We start from the raw sequence: 20,172 nt of genomic DNA, 5'->3' as shown, positions 1-20,172 counted from the left end.
TCCCTGTTTCAGTTTTTACCTGATTATCCTTGTCCTGCCACTACAGTTCCTGATGGTGCCCTTTGGCTTCCCTATACAGCCCTTCAGATGCTGGTTGCAATAGGGCCTCCACAAAACTTTGTCTTCTCAAGGTTGAACAGCCCCCAACTCTCTCATCCTGTCTTCATAGGGAAGGTGCTTTAGTCCTTTCAGCAACTTTGTGGCCCTCCTCTGAGCTTATTCCAGTAGTTCATGTCCTTCTTAGGTTGGAGACACAGAGCTGTAAGCAGTACTCCTGCACATCTTTAATTAATTCACTCAAATGCCTCAACTTCAGAGTACCAAAACCCACTGAATTTTGTTCTGCAGCTGGAGCTCTCTCTTGTCACCTTGTGAGAAAACCACTCTGCGGGTTCATGTTCCATCAAGGAGGTGCTGGTGGGTGCCTGCCTGCCTGCCTGCCCTGCCTTGGGGCTGCAGCCCTTCTCAGGAGGGCTGAGCTTGCCCAGCCCATATCCAGGTGGCTGCCAATCTCCAGGTGGTGTGCATCTGCATAGACACCTTGGGCATTGCTGCGTTCCTGGAAGCTGTAGACCCACAGGTTCAGCTTTCACTGTGTTCTCCAGCGTTCCAAGCACATGGCTGATTTGTTCCCCCTGTAAGTGGTTATTAGTGATGGAGAGCCCCTCAGCATCCTGTGTCAAGGGACCCTATCACACAGCATTCCTCTCTCTGTAGATGGTCCCTTCTGAGAGCCAGACTGGAAGCAGCATCAGGCCAAGCTGCATGGTCACCGAATAGTGCAGGTCTGCCAAAACCAAGCCAGAGGTTGGCCCACAGAGGGGCACATGCCATGGCAGAGATGGAGCTACTGAGCCCCACCAGGGTATGGCTGCAAGGGGCTCCCAATGGTGAGTAACAACTTCTGCTACAACTGTTCCGGCCTCCAGAGACTGCTCACCACAAGAGTCCAGTGTTCTCTGATAAAGCACTTTTAGAAAACCCACACATGGAGGATCTAATGTTTAATACAAAGATTACTCATTTGAGGCTGTTTTCATTTACATTATATTGCCCCATTTAGTAGGGCAATATAGCAGTTACAGTAAAAATGCACATTAAATTTTGCAGACTCTAGAATTTTCAATATATTGCAGAATCACAATACATTTGTGAATCTTGTTAAGTGGCCTCTAGAATAGACATACTGTTACAACACTCTCTTTGCTAAGAGGGGATACATGAATTGTAGCCAGCTTAGGGCTGGAGCACTCTTTTTAAAGTTTCTTTGTTCATAGTTTTTTGACATTTTTATACTTAATTGTTCTAAATCTAGCTGTCACAGTCTATATATGTAAAACAAAGTTGTAGGCCAAGAGAAGTTTCTACAGAGCAAGCTTCACAGCCCACAGCCTGAGGACTTGGAAATAGTAGCTACATCACTGCCCAGAACTCTAGCCTGGACCTTGAAAAGTAGGTCTTACTCTTTTTTTTCACTTTTCACTTCTCTTGGTCTAATGTGGTCATAATTTTGTAAAGAGAATTTTTGGACACACTTGTTCTGTGTCAAATGGGATATTTGCAGCACTAACACAACAATGTAGTCAGAGAAATAGGGGCCAGGTGTGAAAGCCTTGAGATGCAAGAAGCATAGAGAAGTACAGGCATGAAGTGTGAAGAAATGGTTTCACAGAAACTGGGAAAAACAGAAACTGTCCAACAACATGTTTTCAGTGTTAGAGAATCAAGGCATTACTTTATGCTGCCCCAGATGTTTTTTCTGACCAGAATGTGCAACATAAATTATTTCATCCACACATACCCAGATTGTGTAGTGAAAATCATTCCATTACACATGGTTTTTATCAGACTTTTCACATATTTATACATTGAACTCCAAAGAAATTCACGTTCAATAGTATTAAATTTCACAATTCTAAGTATTCAATTTCCTGTTGGTTATTGATCACCTTCGATGTTAATTACATCTTCATTCCTCCATTCTCCTAACAATCTTTTCCCAGCCCAGGTGTCTCCAACTGCAATAGAAGTGGTAAGGTTAATTGATGTTCATTAATGGTTGTTAATGGCTTGTTACTGGTTTATCCCTTGTGTATCTTCTGGCTAATCAGAATTTATACATGTTAAGATCATAGAGCAGTGTCTGGTGAACAAGAACTTTTTGAAGAGAAACTTCAGTTTCCTTCCCCCTGGACAAAGGCCAACAAATCTCTGAAGGAAGTTACATTAAAAAAGTTAAAAGTTGTATAATTTCCAGCAATTGCACAAAGGTTTAAGGCAGGCTTTGGTTTGCAAAGGTTGCTGTTGGCCCTCTGCCAATCTCAGCAGGTGAATGGACGTGTTCAGTCAGGGCAAAGTCTCCTGCAGACTTGCATTTCCGGGACTGAGACAAAATTCCAGACCAAACGAGTTTCACAACAAAGACCTCATGTATCTTGGTAATGTGATATCACCAGTAACAGGTCTGATAGGAATTTGGTGCTGTGAGAAAGACACATGACACACCTGTGAGACCAAGTTCTTCTCACAGTGCCCCAAATACACTGTGGCTGTGGTTCATTGGACTGCACAGGACTAAAACCTGCACCTGCCAGGCAAATATCCAAAACTGCTTTGAGTGACAGTGCAGTGCTAGTCCCCTCATTTCCTCTGATGCTGCAGAAACCATGAGAACCTCTGACAACCTCAGGAGAAAGTGATGGACCAGTAGACATAGGAGAAGAGGACCTTGAATCATTTTTAACATCAAAGTTTTAAATCCAAGATGAGATTTCTGCATTTCTCTAGCACAGGATATCTCCAAAATGAGAGGGCCCAAGAGAGACAGAATTCCTATGTGTTTTCTTCTGGCAGGAGGCAATCTTCTGACTCTTTGAAGCTCAATGCACCAGCTGCAAAGTCTGTGAAAGGATAAGAGAAGGATGCAAGTGCCCAGTGTAGATTTGCCCATTGCTGTGTGGAGATGTTCAGGTCCAGCGTGTGCTCCTCCTCCTGGGCAGTGCCTGTTTTGCACGGAGGGCAGCTCTGAGAGCAGCTGTTGCTGAAGGATTGTTGCAGGATCAGTCAGTGAAACAGCCAGGGTGAAACTTTGAGGGTTAAGGAAGCAAGTGTGTGTGAAGACATGTATTGTGTGTGCTGTCTGTATGGGTGCAGGGACGTGGGCGTACCCATGTGGGAATATAAGTATACAGAGCAAGAGGTACGGTTGTGTGAGTTTACACTTTAGTGCAGCGTGTGCACGAAGTGAAACTGCTGTAGGAAGGGTGCAGAAAAGGGCTTGGTGCTGTGCCTCCTTGCCTGGCCCCAGAGCTGGACCATCATGAAGTTGGGTTAGGAAGGGAGAGAGTGAAGTGCGTGTGGTGGCGTGTGAAACGTGCTGAGGGTTGTGATTTCTCTTGCTTCTGGGCTTGGTGTGTTGTTGCCCAGAGTGACTTCCCCAGGAAGAGAGGCGGTGATGGGAGAGGGTCTCTTCTGGGGAGGGCAGTGCAGAGCAGCCTTTCCTGGGGTCCCTGGTGGCAGCAGTGCAGATTTGAGAGAGCCTGGCACGGGTGCGTGGGCAGCCTTGGTGTGCTGGAGGAGGGGCACTGTGGTGCTGTGCCTGGAGCTGGAGCACCTTGAGGAGGGCGAGGTGCTTTCTGCCGCAGCACTGGCTCTGCTCACGTTGCACCTGAGCTGCTGGGGAGAAGACAAGGTGCGTGAGGTGCAGCGGTGCACCGTGCTCGGTGTTGGGCTGGAGGCTGCAGCACAGGCTTTGGGAGTAGGGCTGTGGCTGGGCTGTGCGAGAGCTCCGTGTGCCTTCGGTCCGTGGCCGTGGCAGGGAGGTTCCCTGGCGGGAGTGTCCCTGTGCTGAGCCAGCGCTGGCAGCAGGACGCCCAGCTGGGATGTGGAGCTGCCCTGCGGCGCTGTGCCCGCGCCCCAGCGTTGGTGGGCGCAGCTGGGTGTTCTGGAGAAGCCCCGAGTGTGGCAGGCCTGGGAACCGGGGCGCCAGGAGGGCTGGAGGTAGCGCTGGCTCCTGCTTTGAAAGCACCTCCTGTGCTGGCCAGGCTTGCTGGGCTGGAGGCCTGGCTGGAAGGTTTCTGCCACCATCTTGTGGGAGGGAGATGCCATTTTGTTCAGTGTTCCTTGTACCAGGAAGTATCATGTACTAAAATATTTATATGCAGCACATGCATATAGGGTGTGTTGATAGTTAGAGATGTCTGTATGAAGGAGTGAATCAGGAGATTTACACTGAGACATGCTAATGCTGTAAATTGCTAGAGGTATATAAAAGAGACATTAGGAATGGTAAAATCAGAAGCCTGAGGTAGATAAAGCAGTCGTTCTTCTGAGCTGATGGAATGGATTTGTTTATGTGAATGAAATGCATTGCACAAAGGTAAAAGGCAGGTTCAGGCCTTCTGCTTTGCGTGGCTGCAGAAAAAGCACTGAGCTCTTTGGGGAGCAGCTAAGAGATGTCACAGGCACTGGGACGTGCCCGAGGGCTGTGGAGCTGTGTGAGGTGGCCCCAGCAAGCACCGTGTCACATCCCAGAAGAGTTCTGTCCCTGACTCCTGAGGGACAGAGAATGCTCCTTGCCCGGGCAGAGCCTGGTGGGATGGGCATGCGGTGCATATTCCTGGGGCAGGCTCTGGGCATGGCATGGCCCTAGCAGACATGAGCAACTCAGACTGAGAAAACAGAAGGCCAGAACAAAATCCCTGTGTCAGAGGATCCCATGCCTGCGCACAATGAGGAAAAGACTTGAAAAGCCTCCTCCAGAAATCTGCACACCATTCTTTATACTTAGGTCACTTTGTAGATAAAACATAGGAGACTCAGCATGCAATTAAGTCTGTCCTGTTGAAAACAGTTACTGAAAGGCCCATAAGGACCAGAACTACTGAGGAAAAGGCAAGTGGATCATTTTGAGCACTGGGATGTTGCAGAGCTTTTCAGCTTAGGCCATCACTATGTTGGGGCTCAGGGGCAGAATGGTGGTGATAGAATGGTGGTGATAAAATGGTGGTGTTATAGGCTGGTGGGGACATTACTTTTGAATAACAGGGATGATTCTTTACATTTTTCTGGGAATTTTGTAGTGCTTGTGACTGTGTCAGATTGGATAGATGCAGAAATGCTGAGCAAGGCAGAATGGCTGCATGGCAGACTGTTGTGGTCCACACAGGGCAAGGTCACAGCAAGCCACCTATTTTTGTTCGAGATTAAGCTTCATGTTCACATGCTCATCCTCTTCCTGTCCCTACTCTGAGGTGATTTTCAGGGAAATGGTAGTCTCAGATTTCTCAAGGTCTATTCCAATCCATATGTGGAAACACATGCTAAAGGACTGTGTCCTAAGTGCACAAAATGAATAGAGCTGGTGAGTGTAGTTGACCATTGGCATTGACTGGTCACAGCTCAGACTGCTTCTGAATGCTTTGTGTATCCCTTTGGAACATGAAGGAAAAAGAAGGGATTCTTTGCCTCTGTGCAGTCGTACTGCATATGGACTGTGCACCTGTTTGAGTTCAAGCACAAACAAAACTGTCTGTTTGAGCTCTGACACTGCTGGATTGCTGTTTTTATCAGTGCTGACTGTGCAGCAGGGACACTGTCTGATTTTTAAGCAGGAGCTCCTGAGGAAGGAGAGCTGTCCCTCAGAAGGAGAGGCCCTCCCTGCACTGGCTCTGTTGAGCCAGCCCAGCAAAGGTGCTGGGTGTGCAGCAGAGGAGGAGGAAGAGGAGGGGGAAGTACAAGCTGGAGAGCACTGTGGAGGAGTTGCCTGGTTTCTAGCGTCATCATCTATTTTCCTGGACTGTGTGGATCACCCTGGAAGATTTGAGAAGATCCCTGGAACTAGCTGTTGCTGCTTAGCAATGGCTTGCTTTTGTTGTTTTTCTGCTTTGATTGCCCTGTCTTGGTTGTGAGAAAAGCTGCTCTTTCCCTCTTGTCTCACTTGTGTGTTGCAGCATCAGTTTGTGCCCCTGTCAGCGTGCTCGGAGCCAGGAGCCACCTGACCATGTTTGGGTGAGCTGAGCTGAGGCTGGAGCTGCAGTTCTGCTGGGTTAGCGGTCCGTGCTGCTTTTCAGCCCCGGTTGAGCCTCTCTAATCCAAGTGGCTTAGTCAGCTGCTGCCCCATCATTTCTTTCTGTGTTGTTTTCAGCTGCCCTGGGCCGTCAGCTGACAGTGGTGAGAAAGTGTTTGCTGTTGCTCATTGTGGCCGTGCTAAGTCTGCTGGAGCTGTGATTGTGGCAGTAATCCTCTGCAGGGGGAGGACTCCAACGTGGGCTGGGTTGGAAGTCAGCCTGGTGTTGAATGGAAACGGCAGTGGCGTGCCACTTCCACAGTGGCATAGCTGTGAAGTGTCCCAGAGCAGCACAACAGCTTAATCCTTGCTGCAGTGCCTGCTTTTTCTGGAAGATCCACAGAAAGCAGGCATGTCCTGCCCCACTCACCTGCATGAGTTCTATGTGCCTTGGGGTCTGGGTGCCAGAGGGGGAGAGAAAGATGTTTTCAGAGCACTCATGAGAGCAGCAGTTGCCTCAGGATTTTGTGCCTGAGAGCACAGTGCTTTGTTGACAGCTAATAACCTTCCTGCTGCCTCACCCCAGAGGGCCCTTAGCTATGGCTGTGCTTTCTGGGTGTGCTTTTTCCCCAGATGGTGCTGATGGTACGGGCAGGTGCCCTTGGAGGAGGAGGCATTCTTGGGGCTGCAGTGTGGATCTGCTGGGACTTTGCTCTGGGCCAGGGCTCTTCCCAGGACCTAGAAATACTCCTTGTGTGTGGACTGTAGCTGTAGCAGCAGGTGTTTGGAATTGCCTAGGCAGAAACTTGGAGCAGTTTGGACATAGGTGGTGATGGCTTCAGATCCAGAAGTTGTGAAGCTGAGGTGGGCATGAGGAGGTAGGTGTCAGGAATAGGAAGGAAGTTAGAGGAACTGGCAGCAACTGTGTGAGGAGTGGAACCTGGAGGTAGGGGAGGGGAAGAAAGATGTGCTGAGTGCAGCAGGTGAGGGAGTGAGGTTGCTAGTGCTCCAGCAGGAGCAGGGAGACTAGGGATTCACCTCTTTGTGTGCACCACAGCTCTGAATGTCATGAGAGTGGACTGAGCTAACCCCTGTTGTGGTCCTGTGCAAGCTGGGTGGAGCTGCAGTGGAGAAACCTGTCACCAGCCCTGAGCTCTGTTTTGTTAAGGGTACTATTGCACAGGGGACAGAAGGACTAAGCCATCTGGCTGTGCAAGAGAGTCTGTTCTGCAGGTGTTTCCAACTCAGGTCCCCCTTAAGCCGTGCACTCTGGAACCTAGTCCTCAGCCCATGCAGACGCAGCCCCACCAAATTATCTATTTTCATGCACCCAGGCCTGACCCTCGGGCTCTACGGGACTTTGCTCCCCACCCTCATCCAAGGCAAGGCACCTGGTGTCTGTCTGGGGTTGTGCCATCACAGTGCACCACCATGCTCCCCTGCAGAGTACTGTGGGGCCTGGCCTTCAGCCATGCTGAGCCCTGAATTTCAGGCTCTTAATTGATAGGAAAATTGTCACACTGTTTCCCGGGGGCAGGCAGAACTTTGCCATGAAGGCTGCCCGAATCTCAGCACCACTGGAGCTGGCTCTGGGGCAGCGCTGGGCTCTGTTCTCCATGCTGAATGCTGTGGCTTGGCCCCAATGCTGTCAAATGTCATGGTCTCCCCCCTACTGCTTGTGTTCCTGTTGTTCCTCCATGACTCGGCCTAACCCCATCTGGCCAACAAGCACCCCACACAGCCACTCACTGCCCCACCAGTGGGACTGGGGAGAGAACTGCAAGGGTAAAACCTAGAAAACTCTTGGTTTGAAATAAAGACAGCATAATATGGAAAGCAAAAGCAAATAAAAAAAAGCACATAAGCAAAAAACCCCCAAAGAATTAATTCACCACTTCCTGTGGGCCAGCAGCTCTTCAGCCATCTCCAGGGGCCCCTCATGCCTCATGGTGACTTGGGAATACAAACACTGCCACTCCAAAAGTCTCTTCTTTCCTCTTCCTTGTGCTCAGCTTTAAATACTGAACACCATGTCAGGGTCTGGAATATCCCTCTGGCCAGTTCAACTTCCCATGTACCTCCAACTTCCTTCCCATGTGGCAGTACAAAAAGCAGAAAAGGCCTTGGTTCTGTGTAAGCCCTGCTCAAGAATAACCAAAGCATCTCTGTATTATCAACCCTGTGTGCAGAACAAATCCAAACCACAGCCCCATTCCAGCCACTGTGACGAAAATTCACTCTATCCCAGTAGAAACTAGCACGCCCAAGCTCAGCTCCAGCCAAGCACCACTGAGGCTGGCTGGCAGGCCATGTCTTGGGCTGCCCTGTCCCTTTTAGGGAAATTTCAGAGAGCCAAACTCCCCCACAGGGCCCCTTCCTGTGGTGAGCTAGCCCCAGCATGTGCCCCCTTCCAGATGGGAATGGCACCTGCAGAGCAGCACCCCCCACCTGCTGCTCCTCCCAGCAATGCTGCCTGCTGCCCCATGCGCTGCATCACCTCAGTGCCCACCGGGACCCCGCAAGACCTGCTGGCGACACACTCCCCAGCAGCATTGGGACTGCAGTCTCAGAAACCCGTGCCCTCAGTGCCACACCATACCGCCATTTGTGTTCTTCCCCAAGCTGATTACCATTTCAGAGGAGGATTACTTAAAAGAAAGATGGAACTAACTTTTAAAATTCATGAACCGTGTAGTTAAAGCATACTTTGCATAACTGCAGCACACTGTTTCTCTTAAAATAAAATAAATTTTAAACCACAGCAGCACATCCAGCGTCTGGGCAGCTCCTGAAAAGCCTTTCCAGTGTTAGGGGAGGGTTTTGCTGTCCTCAGTTAGAAAGCAAGAGGGCAGCAAGCTCCAGTTTAACAGTGAATTATCTAGCCAGGAAAATCATGAAGCAGTCCATGCCCAGCTGCAAATGTCTGTGTTTCTATTAAAAAGGAATTGCCAGAACGAAAGTCCCTGTTTTAGTAGCATGGTACTTTACTGACACTGCTTCATTTCTGTGCCAATACTTATAAAACTTGTCAGACACTTGGAAGGATATTTATAATTAACAGAAACTCAAGCAGCTCCCTCTAACACGCAGATACAACTGAGATCTTGAACAGGTAAAGTCTATGACCAGAACTGCTAACACACTGAAGTTACAAACCATAAAAGCCTGAAAAAAATCCTCAAAATGTTCACTTGTAACCCAAAGAAGCCTGGAAAAGGTGTTAAGTGTTTCTGGAGGAGAGCAAATATGACAAGTCATTGTAGACAGCAGTAATACAGGAGCAACATGTTATGGGAATGGCTGATGAGAAGTTAGACAGAGGGAGGTGCTGGCAGGGGCCAAAGACTAGGAAGCTGAAGTAGGAGAGTGCAGAAGAAAAATGTGCCCCCCAGTCAACTGAACCAATCTCCTTTCCTGTAGCAGTTCTGATAGTCTCTTCAATTCTGGCATGTCCTAGATGAGTACCATTTCCACACCTTTGTTGCAGACATGATGAGACTCTGACAGATGGTGACCTCAGCCTCCATAAGAATTTTTCTCTAGTGGAGATGTTGGGGTTTGCCTGTGGGGACTGTGACTTATAAGATTGAGATTCAATTATAGTAGGCTTGCTCTAAGCTCTGCTCCATATTTTACAGGGGAGGCTGCTGGATCAGAGGACATCAAGTCATTTCTGTGTGACAGAAAGATATGTGAGCAGGACCTTTGATGCAAGGCTATTTAGTGACCATGTGATTGGATTAATGTGTTTCAGCTTAGCCAGTTTGAAGCAGGACTGGAAAGATCCACATGTCCTTGCTGCTGGGAATGATTTGTGCCTTGTGAGCTGCCTGTGCTTTGGCAACTCCAGGAGGGGAAGCTTCTTTGAGCCAGGAGGTACTGACCTCAAAACGGTGTGCAAATGAGTGGAGTTGTGAGCAGCCTCCCCTAGCAGAAATCCTAGATTGACAGCAGCCTCATAGTTATCTGGCACAGACTCAAGGGCACTTTTCCAGCAGAGGTGCCAGTGCTTGCCTGTGAGTGGCTAATGGTGGTAAACAATCACTGATTAATAACACAGGTTGGCTGAGGGTGAAGGTGTCATCATGAAGGTGACACAGCTTGTCCCTGCCTCATTTTCTGGTGTGGAACAAGGTGTTGTCTGTGTGCAATTTCACTGTGTGGTTTTCTGACACCAACCCTGCCCCTGCCCCCAATTACAAGGGCCCTGCATTAAGTCAGCAGGTTTCTGATCAGAGCACTTGTCTGGGCAGATTCAGTGCCTCATCTGTGCACGCTGTTCTACCTCTCTAACCTGTCCATAACCATTTTGTTGCTCTTGTTTTTCCTCTCCCTCTCTCTCTTCCTGTGATTCCATAGTAGACTTTTAGTCTGGATTTCTTGGTTTCCAGAACCTGAAAGCCAGATTCTGGATAGAGCAAGAGAGTATGTTGCCATCTACAAGAGAAGTCTGGGGAAATTGTGAGAGACAGAGATTCATTCAGGAGTGAATGTTGAGCCTCATTAGTTGATGAGTAGGCACAGGTTTGACACATTTGTATTAGCCATGTCAAGGCTGCTTGCCCGTATGTGAGCACCTGAATAGGTACTCCTCTGTCTGCATGGATTTGTTTTCAAGATGCTGATGCCACCACCGCTGCGTGTTCCAGCATTTGGTTATTCAGCCCTGGCAGGAGGGATCGCAGGTGCTACACTTGTTCACAACAATAAAGCATCTGTTTTAGGGCCAAAGCTGTCATCTGATGATCAATTTGATGTCCAAAATGACTCCATTAACTTTTAAATTTAATTTTCTTGTGACTTAATTATTTACTTAACACCTTTTTTGTTTAGCTGTGCTTCAAAGAGTATCGTCTAACTCGTGGTTAAATCCACACTGAAGTTAAGGTGGGATTTATCACGGTCCAACCCATCTTTCCCATTCTCAGACACCAGTTCCCCTTGATGAGAAAGCAGTGTAGTCAGACTGCAAGACACGGCCCTGTATGGGCAGGGAGGGAATGCTGGCTGTTGTCTACTCCTCTTGCTGTTCTGTCAGCCCAGAGCAGGGCAGGGGTAAATCTGTTTTGGGGTTTTTCCTTTCTGAAGGTCAGTGTTTTTTTTTGCTTCCTCTCTTTTCCCAGAGCTGTAGCCCCAAATAACATTTTCCATGTATGGTTTTTTATTGTAATTGTATCTGCTTCAGAACTTGTTGATTTGCAGTCCAGTGAGGAACACTAAGGTTTGTCCAGAGGTGTTGGGACATAACCAAGGGCTCTCAGTTCTGCAGTCAATTGTTGAACAGAGCAGGGAGAACCAACTGCTCTTTGCCAGAGGGAAGGTTATTATAGCAGGGACATCCCAAGTGGAGGTGTCCAGCTGATGGACACTCCCCCCTGCCCCAGCCATGAAAGGCAGACCTTAACCTCCAAGGAGGGGTGAGCTGCTCACCCACAGTGGGGCAGAGTTTCCACCTGGGCCTGGCTCACTGGAAAGCCCTTCCACTCGTCACAGCTGAGTCCCTCCGAGCCAAGGTCCATGAGGTCCTGCCCTCGAGCTGTGCAGGCCAGCTCCACCACCCTTCACCTGAGCAAGCACAAGGCTACCTGTGTGCCTGTTACCCACGGCCTGAAAACACCAGGTCATGTGTTTCAGGAGAAGTGCAAACAGGGCAAGGAATTGTAAAAATAAAATCCTTGGAAAATCTGGATCATCATTAAAGTAACCCAAAACACCAGAAATGCACAGTGGTGCTGTCAGAGAAAAATTTTACCAATTACAGTGCTATCCTCAGAAATAAGGGTTCTAGAGGTGCTTGAATGTTGCAGGGATCAAACTTGGATGTCATCTCACAAATGAAAACATATGAAATCACATTGTTAGAACACAGCCACCCTTTCACAGGGCATGACTCAATCTCAAACAGCAAGGCTACAGAACTCCGATAAAAGCAGTGCCCAGCTGAGATGAAGTATGTTTGTTTCTGCAGAAGTGTTTTCCACTATTTTTAAAGCATAACTACTCCACAAGCATCCAGGGTAGAAGAGAGGTTGTATTTTTCACAGCAAATTCTAGTTACAGATCTCTGGAACTTGTAAATAATACTTAGAATACAATATTTCATATTGGTGCAAAATGTACAGTCAAACACAAAACATGTATTGCAAAATATACACAGAATTGTTCTAAGAACAGAACCCAAGGATGAACAGATGTTTAAATATAAGACAAAAGTCCATCTTTTATAAATTACTTTTAAAAAATCTATTAGTACACTAGATATGTTGTTTGTAGACAAGTTACCACAATGTAGTGACATGTCTCATTTGCAAGGCAGACATTAAGAAACAAGTTACATAATTAAAATCTGGTTTTTGAGACCAATCCACAAGTAGATGTGTGATAACACATTACTGGTTTGAGGCACAGAGTGTGGAAACCATTTTTAACCACTTTAATGCTTATACTTAGGCCTTTTTTTTTTCTGAGAGTTAGGCAGATGCACAAAGAATAAGCACTAGACAATAACTTGTCAGTTTACATTAGTTTATTGGGTCAGGATTATTTATTACTGATGTATTAGAACATTCACAAGAAATGCTATGAGACACCTTAAGAGTATCTTGATAATAAAACAGCATTCATACAACTGTGTTAATTGGATGATTTAAATAACCAGAGGTGAGAAACAGTTATTTAAGCAATAGTTAAGTTATAGTTTGAGAAGAATTAAGATGTCATCAGTAATTGGTAAGCAGGAGAGACACTGAAATCTATAATGAATTACAAACTCTAATGCTTTGCATTCAAAGCAGAGATGTTGTCTTCCAATATTCAGAACTTGTAGCTCCAAGATACTGATTGCTGCTAGCTATACCATTGCTAACTAAACTATCACAAAGATAACTTGCTTTGGGCATGTTTGGAATGCTAGAGTTATACAGCTATTGCTATGCTACAGATCCCCAATTTTTTGCTTTAAAATAGCAGTGAAGGCTTTATAAGCACCCAAAATTACACAAATAAATAGTCAGTAATACTTCAAGCACCTCTTGCTACCCAATTTGGCATGATAAGCAGCACTAAGAAATGGATGCCATGGTGAGACAAGGTGTTAGCAGTTTGACTCGGGCACTGTTGGTGTGTGCCTGCCTGCCTTCAGAAAGCAAAAGAGCTTGTGTGGCCCACTCTGTCATGGTGAGAGAGGACTGTAAGTGCCAGACAGTCACCAGACTTACAACCTTTCTGCAGTCAAGTACAAGGGCAGGCTCTCTGCTCTTCAACCTGCAGTGATCTGCAAAGGGGAGAAGCTCTGCCTTGTATGGCTGATGTTTATATTGGGAGTTGCTGACAGAGGTTGATAGGGGATATGCACAATTTAAATTAAGCCATATCTTGTGAAATCAGGTTGTCCCCTAAATAACACACTTGACCAGTGCAGAGTGACATGTTAAATGGCTATGCTGCCAAAAGAGCTCAGAGGGATAACTACATCAGTAACACTGCGCTATTAAAAAATACTTTACTTTGGGATAGATCATTAATATCTACAAATGTTTATTTCAAGAATTCAACTTTTTCAGCTCTGATCTGCTAAAAAATGGTCTTGTAAATTATCTTCACAAAAAATAAAGACACATTTTCAGAAAAGATGTTCAATACAACACTTGTATCAGTACAAATTCTATCCTTTGAGTCCATGGCTGGGAAGCCATAACCCACACTGAAATCCCTCCAATGCAACATAACCAGGACTCTAAAACCAGAAGGCAACCATTCCATTAATTACCATGGTAAGCAGAAACAATGCTTCCAAAATACAGAGAGTGCACTGTTTCAGTGGACATATATGGGTTTACAATCAATAAGTCACTGTCCTGTAAACATCGAAACTGCTGCTCTACCTACAGGTTAAGGTGAGTAACTTGCATTCATTTCACTGCACTCTGCACATACAATGTCTACACCGCTAAATAAAAAACAAAAACAAAATCATTAAATAGCAAAAGGAATGAAGGCTTTGGGCTGGATGTCTCCTGCAACTAAGTGTCAAATCAGTAAATGTTGACATTATAAATAAAACTTGAACATTATTTTATGCATTATAGAAGCAGTCTAGTAAAACCTAAAACTTAGAATAGCAGCAAATTTGCTCAAAAACATACACGAACTTTCAGTCAGTCAGCTATAAAATACATTCTGCAATGTGAGAAGCCATCTCTATCCCCAAGCAGGCTTTCAAGAAGAACACAGTGTTAGACATGGATGGGGATCAGGAACACTGCAGCCAGAGAAACTCCTAAACAATTGTATTCTACAAACTTTTTCTCGTTGTTATCTGAAAGTGCATCTTTGTATCTGTAGAATCATCCCCATATTTACAAAAAAGTACAAACATTGCAATTTTGCCACACCCTAAGCCTATCTAACCTGTATTTTCTGTTAAGTGCAAAAAGTATAATGAATTTATATATATTCTGACACATATAAGATCAAAGGCTGAAAATGAGGCAACACTGTCACCGGTGAATCCAAGGCAATTCAGTAGTTGCCAGATCTTCACTGCACAGCTGTTAGATGGCTAAAGTAGAAATTGAAGTAGAAATTAAAGAATAGTCTAAGACAAACTGACAGAGCAGCATTCAGAGCAGGAACTCCATTCCCCCACTCTCCATACACATTCACCAGCACACGCTCATACCTTCATTACCAGTTTGGGTGCAGAGCTCAGCCCAAAGGGCAGGAGGGCAGCCTGGCAGAAAGAGGAAGATGTACAGTCACTATGAAGGTGGTAAGGAAGACTTATGGGGTGCAGACTGAAAGACTATCTATTGCCAGAGCACAACTCCAATGAGCCATCAATACTCGTGCTGGAATATGGACCAGAGACTATGCAAGACAGGGCATAACTACAGCCGGTACATTATTAAATACATATGCAACCAAATCTGTTGTGTCTTCAATGTAAGCCCTTTTCAAGTGTCACAACAGCTTCTCTTACCTTTTCCTCCCACAAAAAGAGGTTTCATTTGATAATGAAATTTATATGTCAACAGAGTGCTACAGAATCACATGCACACATAAATGCTGAGCAATTTGAAAGAGTTGATATTCGGATCAAGTACATTATTTGCTCTAAAGAAATGAAATCAATACAATATTTTTAAGAGGGTAATTGTGAAGATTAACAACAATTGTCTATAACAGTTCATTTAGTTTAGTTTTTTAGTAAATTGTTGCAGTGACAGCTTCTTCCTAGTTTTTAAAATGCTACAATAGTCATTGCCATTAGTTCTAGACACACAGATACTAAAATTTAGAAACAGCAAGCACAGCTCAAACTGCATACATGCAGAAATTGTACTCTAAATACAGTTATGCTTTCACTATATTGCCATCATGTCTTGCTGGAAAGTGCAAATCCTGCCTCATATCCAAAACCGGTGAGAGAAAGATCCAGAACTGAGTGCTATCAGAATGCTGTGACAGGGCAAAAGCTGTATAATTAGGCACTGTGGAAGGAAATACAATAAGGCTTATTCTTAAAAGGTGTGTGCACATGTATGTACACACACATATGTACACATATATAAACAAAAGGTTTTTGGCAAAATAACCATTTTACCTAAAAATCAATGCAGTGAAAACACTAGCAATTTAAACTGTACAAATCAAGGGTAAAAGCCATGGGGGGAAAAAAAGCAGCAAATTTTCTGAAGTAGCACCCATATCTCAGGGATGAGCTTTTGAATTTTGGTTCTACTAATGCAAGGCAGAGGTAATGTGTTTATCCATCAAAACAGATTTTAACCAACTGACCACCTGCACTAATCTGCAACATTGGGGTATTTGAAAGGAGCCAGGACTTTCAGGACCTTTCTCTACCCCCAGTGCTGGCAATGCCTAAAGTAGGACACTAGTAAGAGGTCAGAAGAGTGTACCTCAGCAGGAGAGATGCTAGCTGTGCTATTTGTGCCTGCCATGGTTTATAGGCAAGGTAAAAAGGCAGTGGAGAGAGGATGGAAGAGTGTGCTCAGGATAGCAAAGAACCTGCATCCCTTCCCTGTCCACAATTACAGCTCCTGGTCCCATGTTCCTGATGTTACTTAACGCATCTCTTGACAGAACTGAGCCTCTTCCCCAGTACTTTTGCTGCTGCATTATTTGAAGGACTTGGCCATGTGACCACTAGGTTCTCACACAATACCATTCAGTCAGTATGGAGAAACATCTATCTGCCCACTGTCACACAAATTATACTGCATTATTATGTTCAGTGGAAAGGCTAAGTCTAAATGTTTCATTAGTAACTGCAAAGAGTTATCCTCTCCCTTCGTGCAGGCTTTGCATGCCTTGGAAGAAAATACTAGGTCTTCTCAGACATCACATGCAATGAAAATGTGAGAAAAAAAACCACACACACATACATATATTCTTGATATAATGGCCTTTACAGAACCTGAAACTAGAACATCTTAATAGAGGGGTTAATCAGTTTTTCCTTTTAAAATCTTTACAGGAGGTTTCCTATCTCAGCTGAAATCTGTATTGTCATCAAAACACATTAAGCATCATCTTTTGATGCATAGGGTGTTTTTGATACAAAGTGTGTTTTTCTTAAGCTATGTATGCATTCCAGTGTGGCACTCATCTGTTCAAATATATGGCAGTTGGTTTCTGGAAAAAGAAAAAAAAAAGAAAAGGAAAAGAAAAACAAAAACTCAAAGCCTTCTTGTCCTCCATCAGGACCTCCTCTGGAAGAGATTACACTCATACTTCAGTGTCATCTTGCTGCCATGATACTCTCCCAAAACAGGCTTGTACAGAGTTCCAGGGATGGGAAATCTCCAGGAATAATATGCCACAGTAAGGGACCCTCTGGTTAAAATATTGCGACCTGCAAGTTTCATGTTATTTTAGGTAACAGACACAAAGCAAAAGGAGAAACAGCCAGGTCCTTAACAAGCCAAGAACTTGAAACACTGTCAGCTATGTGCTGCAGGATTATATATGCCTGGAAAAATAGTAAGACAGGGTTATTTATTTGGGCTGCAGAAGACAGTCAGTACCAGCAATATTAAACTTTATGCATGTTTTCTCTAACAAAAAGCCCAGCTTCCCTTACTGAGTCAGCAGCTAGAAACTAGACCATGCATTCTTTCTGCTGTCCCAAGGATACAAAGCAGTTTCTCTGCTTTGGACAATTATGAAGCAGCAGCCTATTCCAGATTTCCTCTCTAGTTTGTGAGCTTCATTTGGAGAGTGCAATGCACACCCTGAAATGCAACACTTGATCCTCCCTATTTGTAATGCTGGTACCATGATACCAGAAGAGGTCCAGCTGATCCCTCATGCCCAGGTTCTAAAGAAAAGACAACTCTGTGTTTAATGATAAGAGAACAGAGCTTTTAGCTATGTACTATCCAAATGATTTCCTTCATAGCATGAATCCAGTTTTCATGTTGAATAAAAGTTAAGTCGTAGTCCACACTGTGGGACCTCAAGAACATCCCCAAATTTAAATTAAGAATTTAAACAACTAAGGAGAAGTTTCACTGAAAATGTAAGTCATTCCTCCCACTGCATCTCTATCAGAAAACTGAGAAGGAATCACTAGATTGAAAGGAGAAGCTTCTGGCATCTATTTTTCCATAGCTGTTTTGTCTCTATAGCTTTAGCTGCATCATTCTGTTGCTATAGATGACATTCACACCCTTGTTGCACCAAGACTGGAAAGTAGAAAGCACAAGTAATAATCAGCTGTTGCTGAAGCTGGCATAGCGCTGAGAATAGAGACTCATCAACAAGACCCAGCAAGAACTGCCTCAGCATGTAACTGGCTCCATCACAGAACAGCTTTTGTGTATTTCAAAGTTACACTTAAGTCCCCTGAAGCAGCTAGAGATGTTTTTCTAGACACACTGGCAAGAGGAATGCTCCTAAAGCTGACACTCAAGTGATGAATTCATGCCACCCACAGATGAAAGTTATTACTGTACAGCAGAGGACAAATAAGCCCACCACATGGCCAAGTGGGCTCTAGCCAACATGGTTTAAGCAGCCCCAAGCAGCAGATGCATACAAGTGGCAAAACCATGCAGGACCCACCCCCTGCCCACAAGTGGCTCACAGACCCTTTGTGTATGATGCTGACCAAAAGTGAAAGGTTCAGCTCCTGGGTAGCCACGGTGAGATGGGACTGCAGAGATGGCAGTGAAGAACAACATGGCTACAGCTAAGGATAGCAGATACAGACAGTGTATGGCAGGACCAGCACGGCTGCTTCAGCACAAAGCTGTACAAGAACTGGATCCCCACACCTTCAGCAGATGGGTAAACACAGAGAGGTGGTCCTGGCCTCACAGGAATTGACAGAGAAACAGTCTTTGAAGAGCACACACTCATCCAAGTGAGAAAAGGCAGTCAATGTATCCCTGGGCCCACAAAGTCTTGAGAAGCCTGACGAGGTAAGTGAATTTTCATAATGCCTCTCGCATTCCCAGTTGTTTGAAGCCTAGAGCATGTTACATGCACACTACAGGCTTCAACACCTGTTAAGGCTCCTCAGCAAAGCTATGCTGTACATCAGTTCAGCTCTAACATATGACTGTGCTAATTTACTTAATTGAACACTGAGAGGTACTTCTTTTAACTTAATTAATGACGATTCTTGAACTTGCTGTTATATAACAGTGCAAATTCATGAAAATGAAACAATACAAGTAAAGTCAAGACAAAAATGTCTGGTGTCAAAGATAATGGTTTCAGTGATAGAAAGTAATTGGGATAACATATGCTGCCTTAGGAATTCTTGTTCCTTTTTTATTTTGAGAGTTGTAGCTGCTTAAATTCAAATGCCTTTTAAAACAGGCTTTGGCAGAATAATGAGAAACTAAGCTACAGTTGAAAAATTGCTGTACAGGCTGTTTCCCCTTCATTCATGCTGTCCAAATACTGTTGAAGTAAACGCTCTGAAATATTTTGACTCAACTATTCTCGCACTTTCTCTCTTCCAGTGCACTGGGACCTTTTTACAGAAATAATTTCTCCTGTGTTTTGTGTTTTTCTCTTTACACTTTTCCTGTTTCAGCTGTGCTATTTGGACTGTTCTAAGGAGTTGTCAGCAGCTCATGTTTTTGCCTTTTTTTGTTTAGGATGCTATTGTGAACATTAAAGGAACGCATTTTCAGTTATAGAATAATTTAAAAAATTGTCTATGGAATGATTTTCTTTAAGAATGATCTGGGAGGAGGTAAGGATTTTTTGTGAAGGCAAATGCAGAAATCTCAGCATCTTGGAATCTCTGTGTGGCTGGGAAACAGCTTACAGAAAAGCAAACTCAAGTAAACATTTCAGATTAGACAGGTGGTACATAATAGTTATTTGTGGCAATGAGGTACTATCTTTGAAAGACAAAGAAGAACCCAGTACTATCAAAATGTAATGAAAGGCACGCTCATAGGCAACACTCTTCACAACTTGTCTGCACTTGGTTTTACGGGGTTGGACATGGTGGTATCTACCACAGGTGTGAACACAGGTCTCCCCTTAGCGTCCTCCTTCAGAGACTGACATGCTATCCACTTTCATCTCTTTCAGGTTTCCAGTTTTTTTCTGCTTCTGCTTGGATTTTTTCAACATATGGACCTAGAATTGAAAAATTTAAAAGAAGGAGAATATTAAAATATCTGTAGCCATCAATAAGCTGATCTAAGGCAACTAACTAGTAACCAAGTAAAAAGCTGAACTGTAACAGAAAAACATTTAAATACACAACTATCTGGTGCACCTATCTTCGTAAAGCTATAAACATATACATGTTAGGTATATATATCTGTGTGTGCATATATATTCCTGTACACACATATACATATACCCATATATAGAGATAACTAGTCAGTAACCTGAAGAAGAAATGTTTTTCTCTGAAGGACAAGTTAGGTTTGCTTTCTCTCTCTCTTTCTATTGCCTTCCCACTTCTTCTCATGTAAAGAACAAAGTTTTAACATATTCTGAAACTTTGAGGTATGATGTTCTCTTTCATACACTTCTCCTCAGCAAGGGCAATTTATATGGTAGCCTTCCCAATACAGCTACCTATCCTCTGAGTTTGCCTATAGCAGCAAATGTCTGTGAGTTGAAAAGACACCTTTAAGGCAGCAGGCAAATGTGTTTATTTTGCAATT

At 44.6% G+C, this 20,172-nt stretch overlaps 1 protein-coding gene across 1 annotated transcript in view; it reads right to left on the bottom strand.

The window, feature by feature from the left end:
• Window positions 1–12,018: 12,018 nt before the first annotated feature.
• The window catches only part of DGKQ (diacylglycerol kinase theta), an 87,867-nt gene continuing 79,713 nt past the window's right edge, over window positions 12,019–20,172 (bottom strand). Inside the window, exon 23 of the mRNA XM_079330878.1 lies at window positions 12,019–19,633. Within this exon, the coding sequence (XP_079187004.1) occupies window positions 19,535–19,633 (99 nt within the window). The 3' untranslated portion in view covers window positions 12,019–19,534. The remainder of the gene's footprint in view (window positions 19,634–20,172) is intronic.

This window comes from Erithacus rubecula, assembly GCF_903797595.1.
Source record: "Erithacus rubecula genome assembly, contig: SUPER_Z_unloc_1, whole genome shotgun sequence".
NCBI classification, from domain to species: domain Eukaryota; kingdom Metazoa; phylum Chordata; class Aves; order Passeriformes; family Muscicapidae; genus Erithacus; species Erithacus rubecula.
This window is presented reverse-complemented; position numbering and strand designations above follow the sequence as displayed.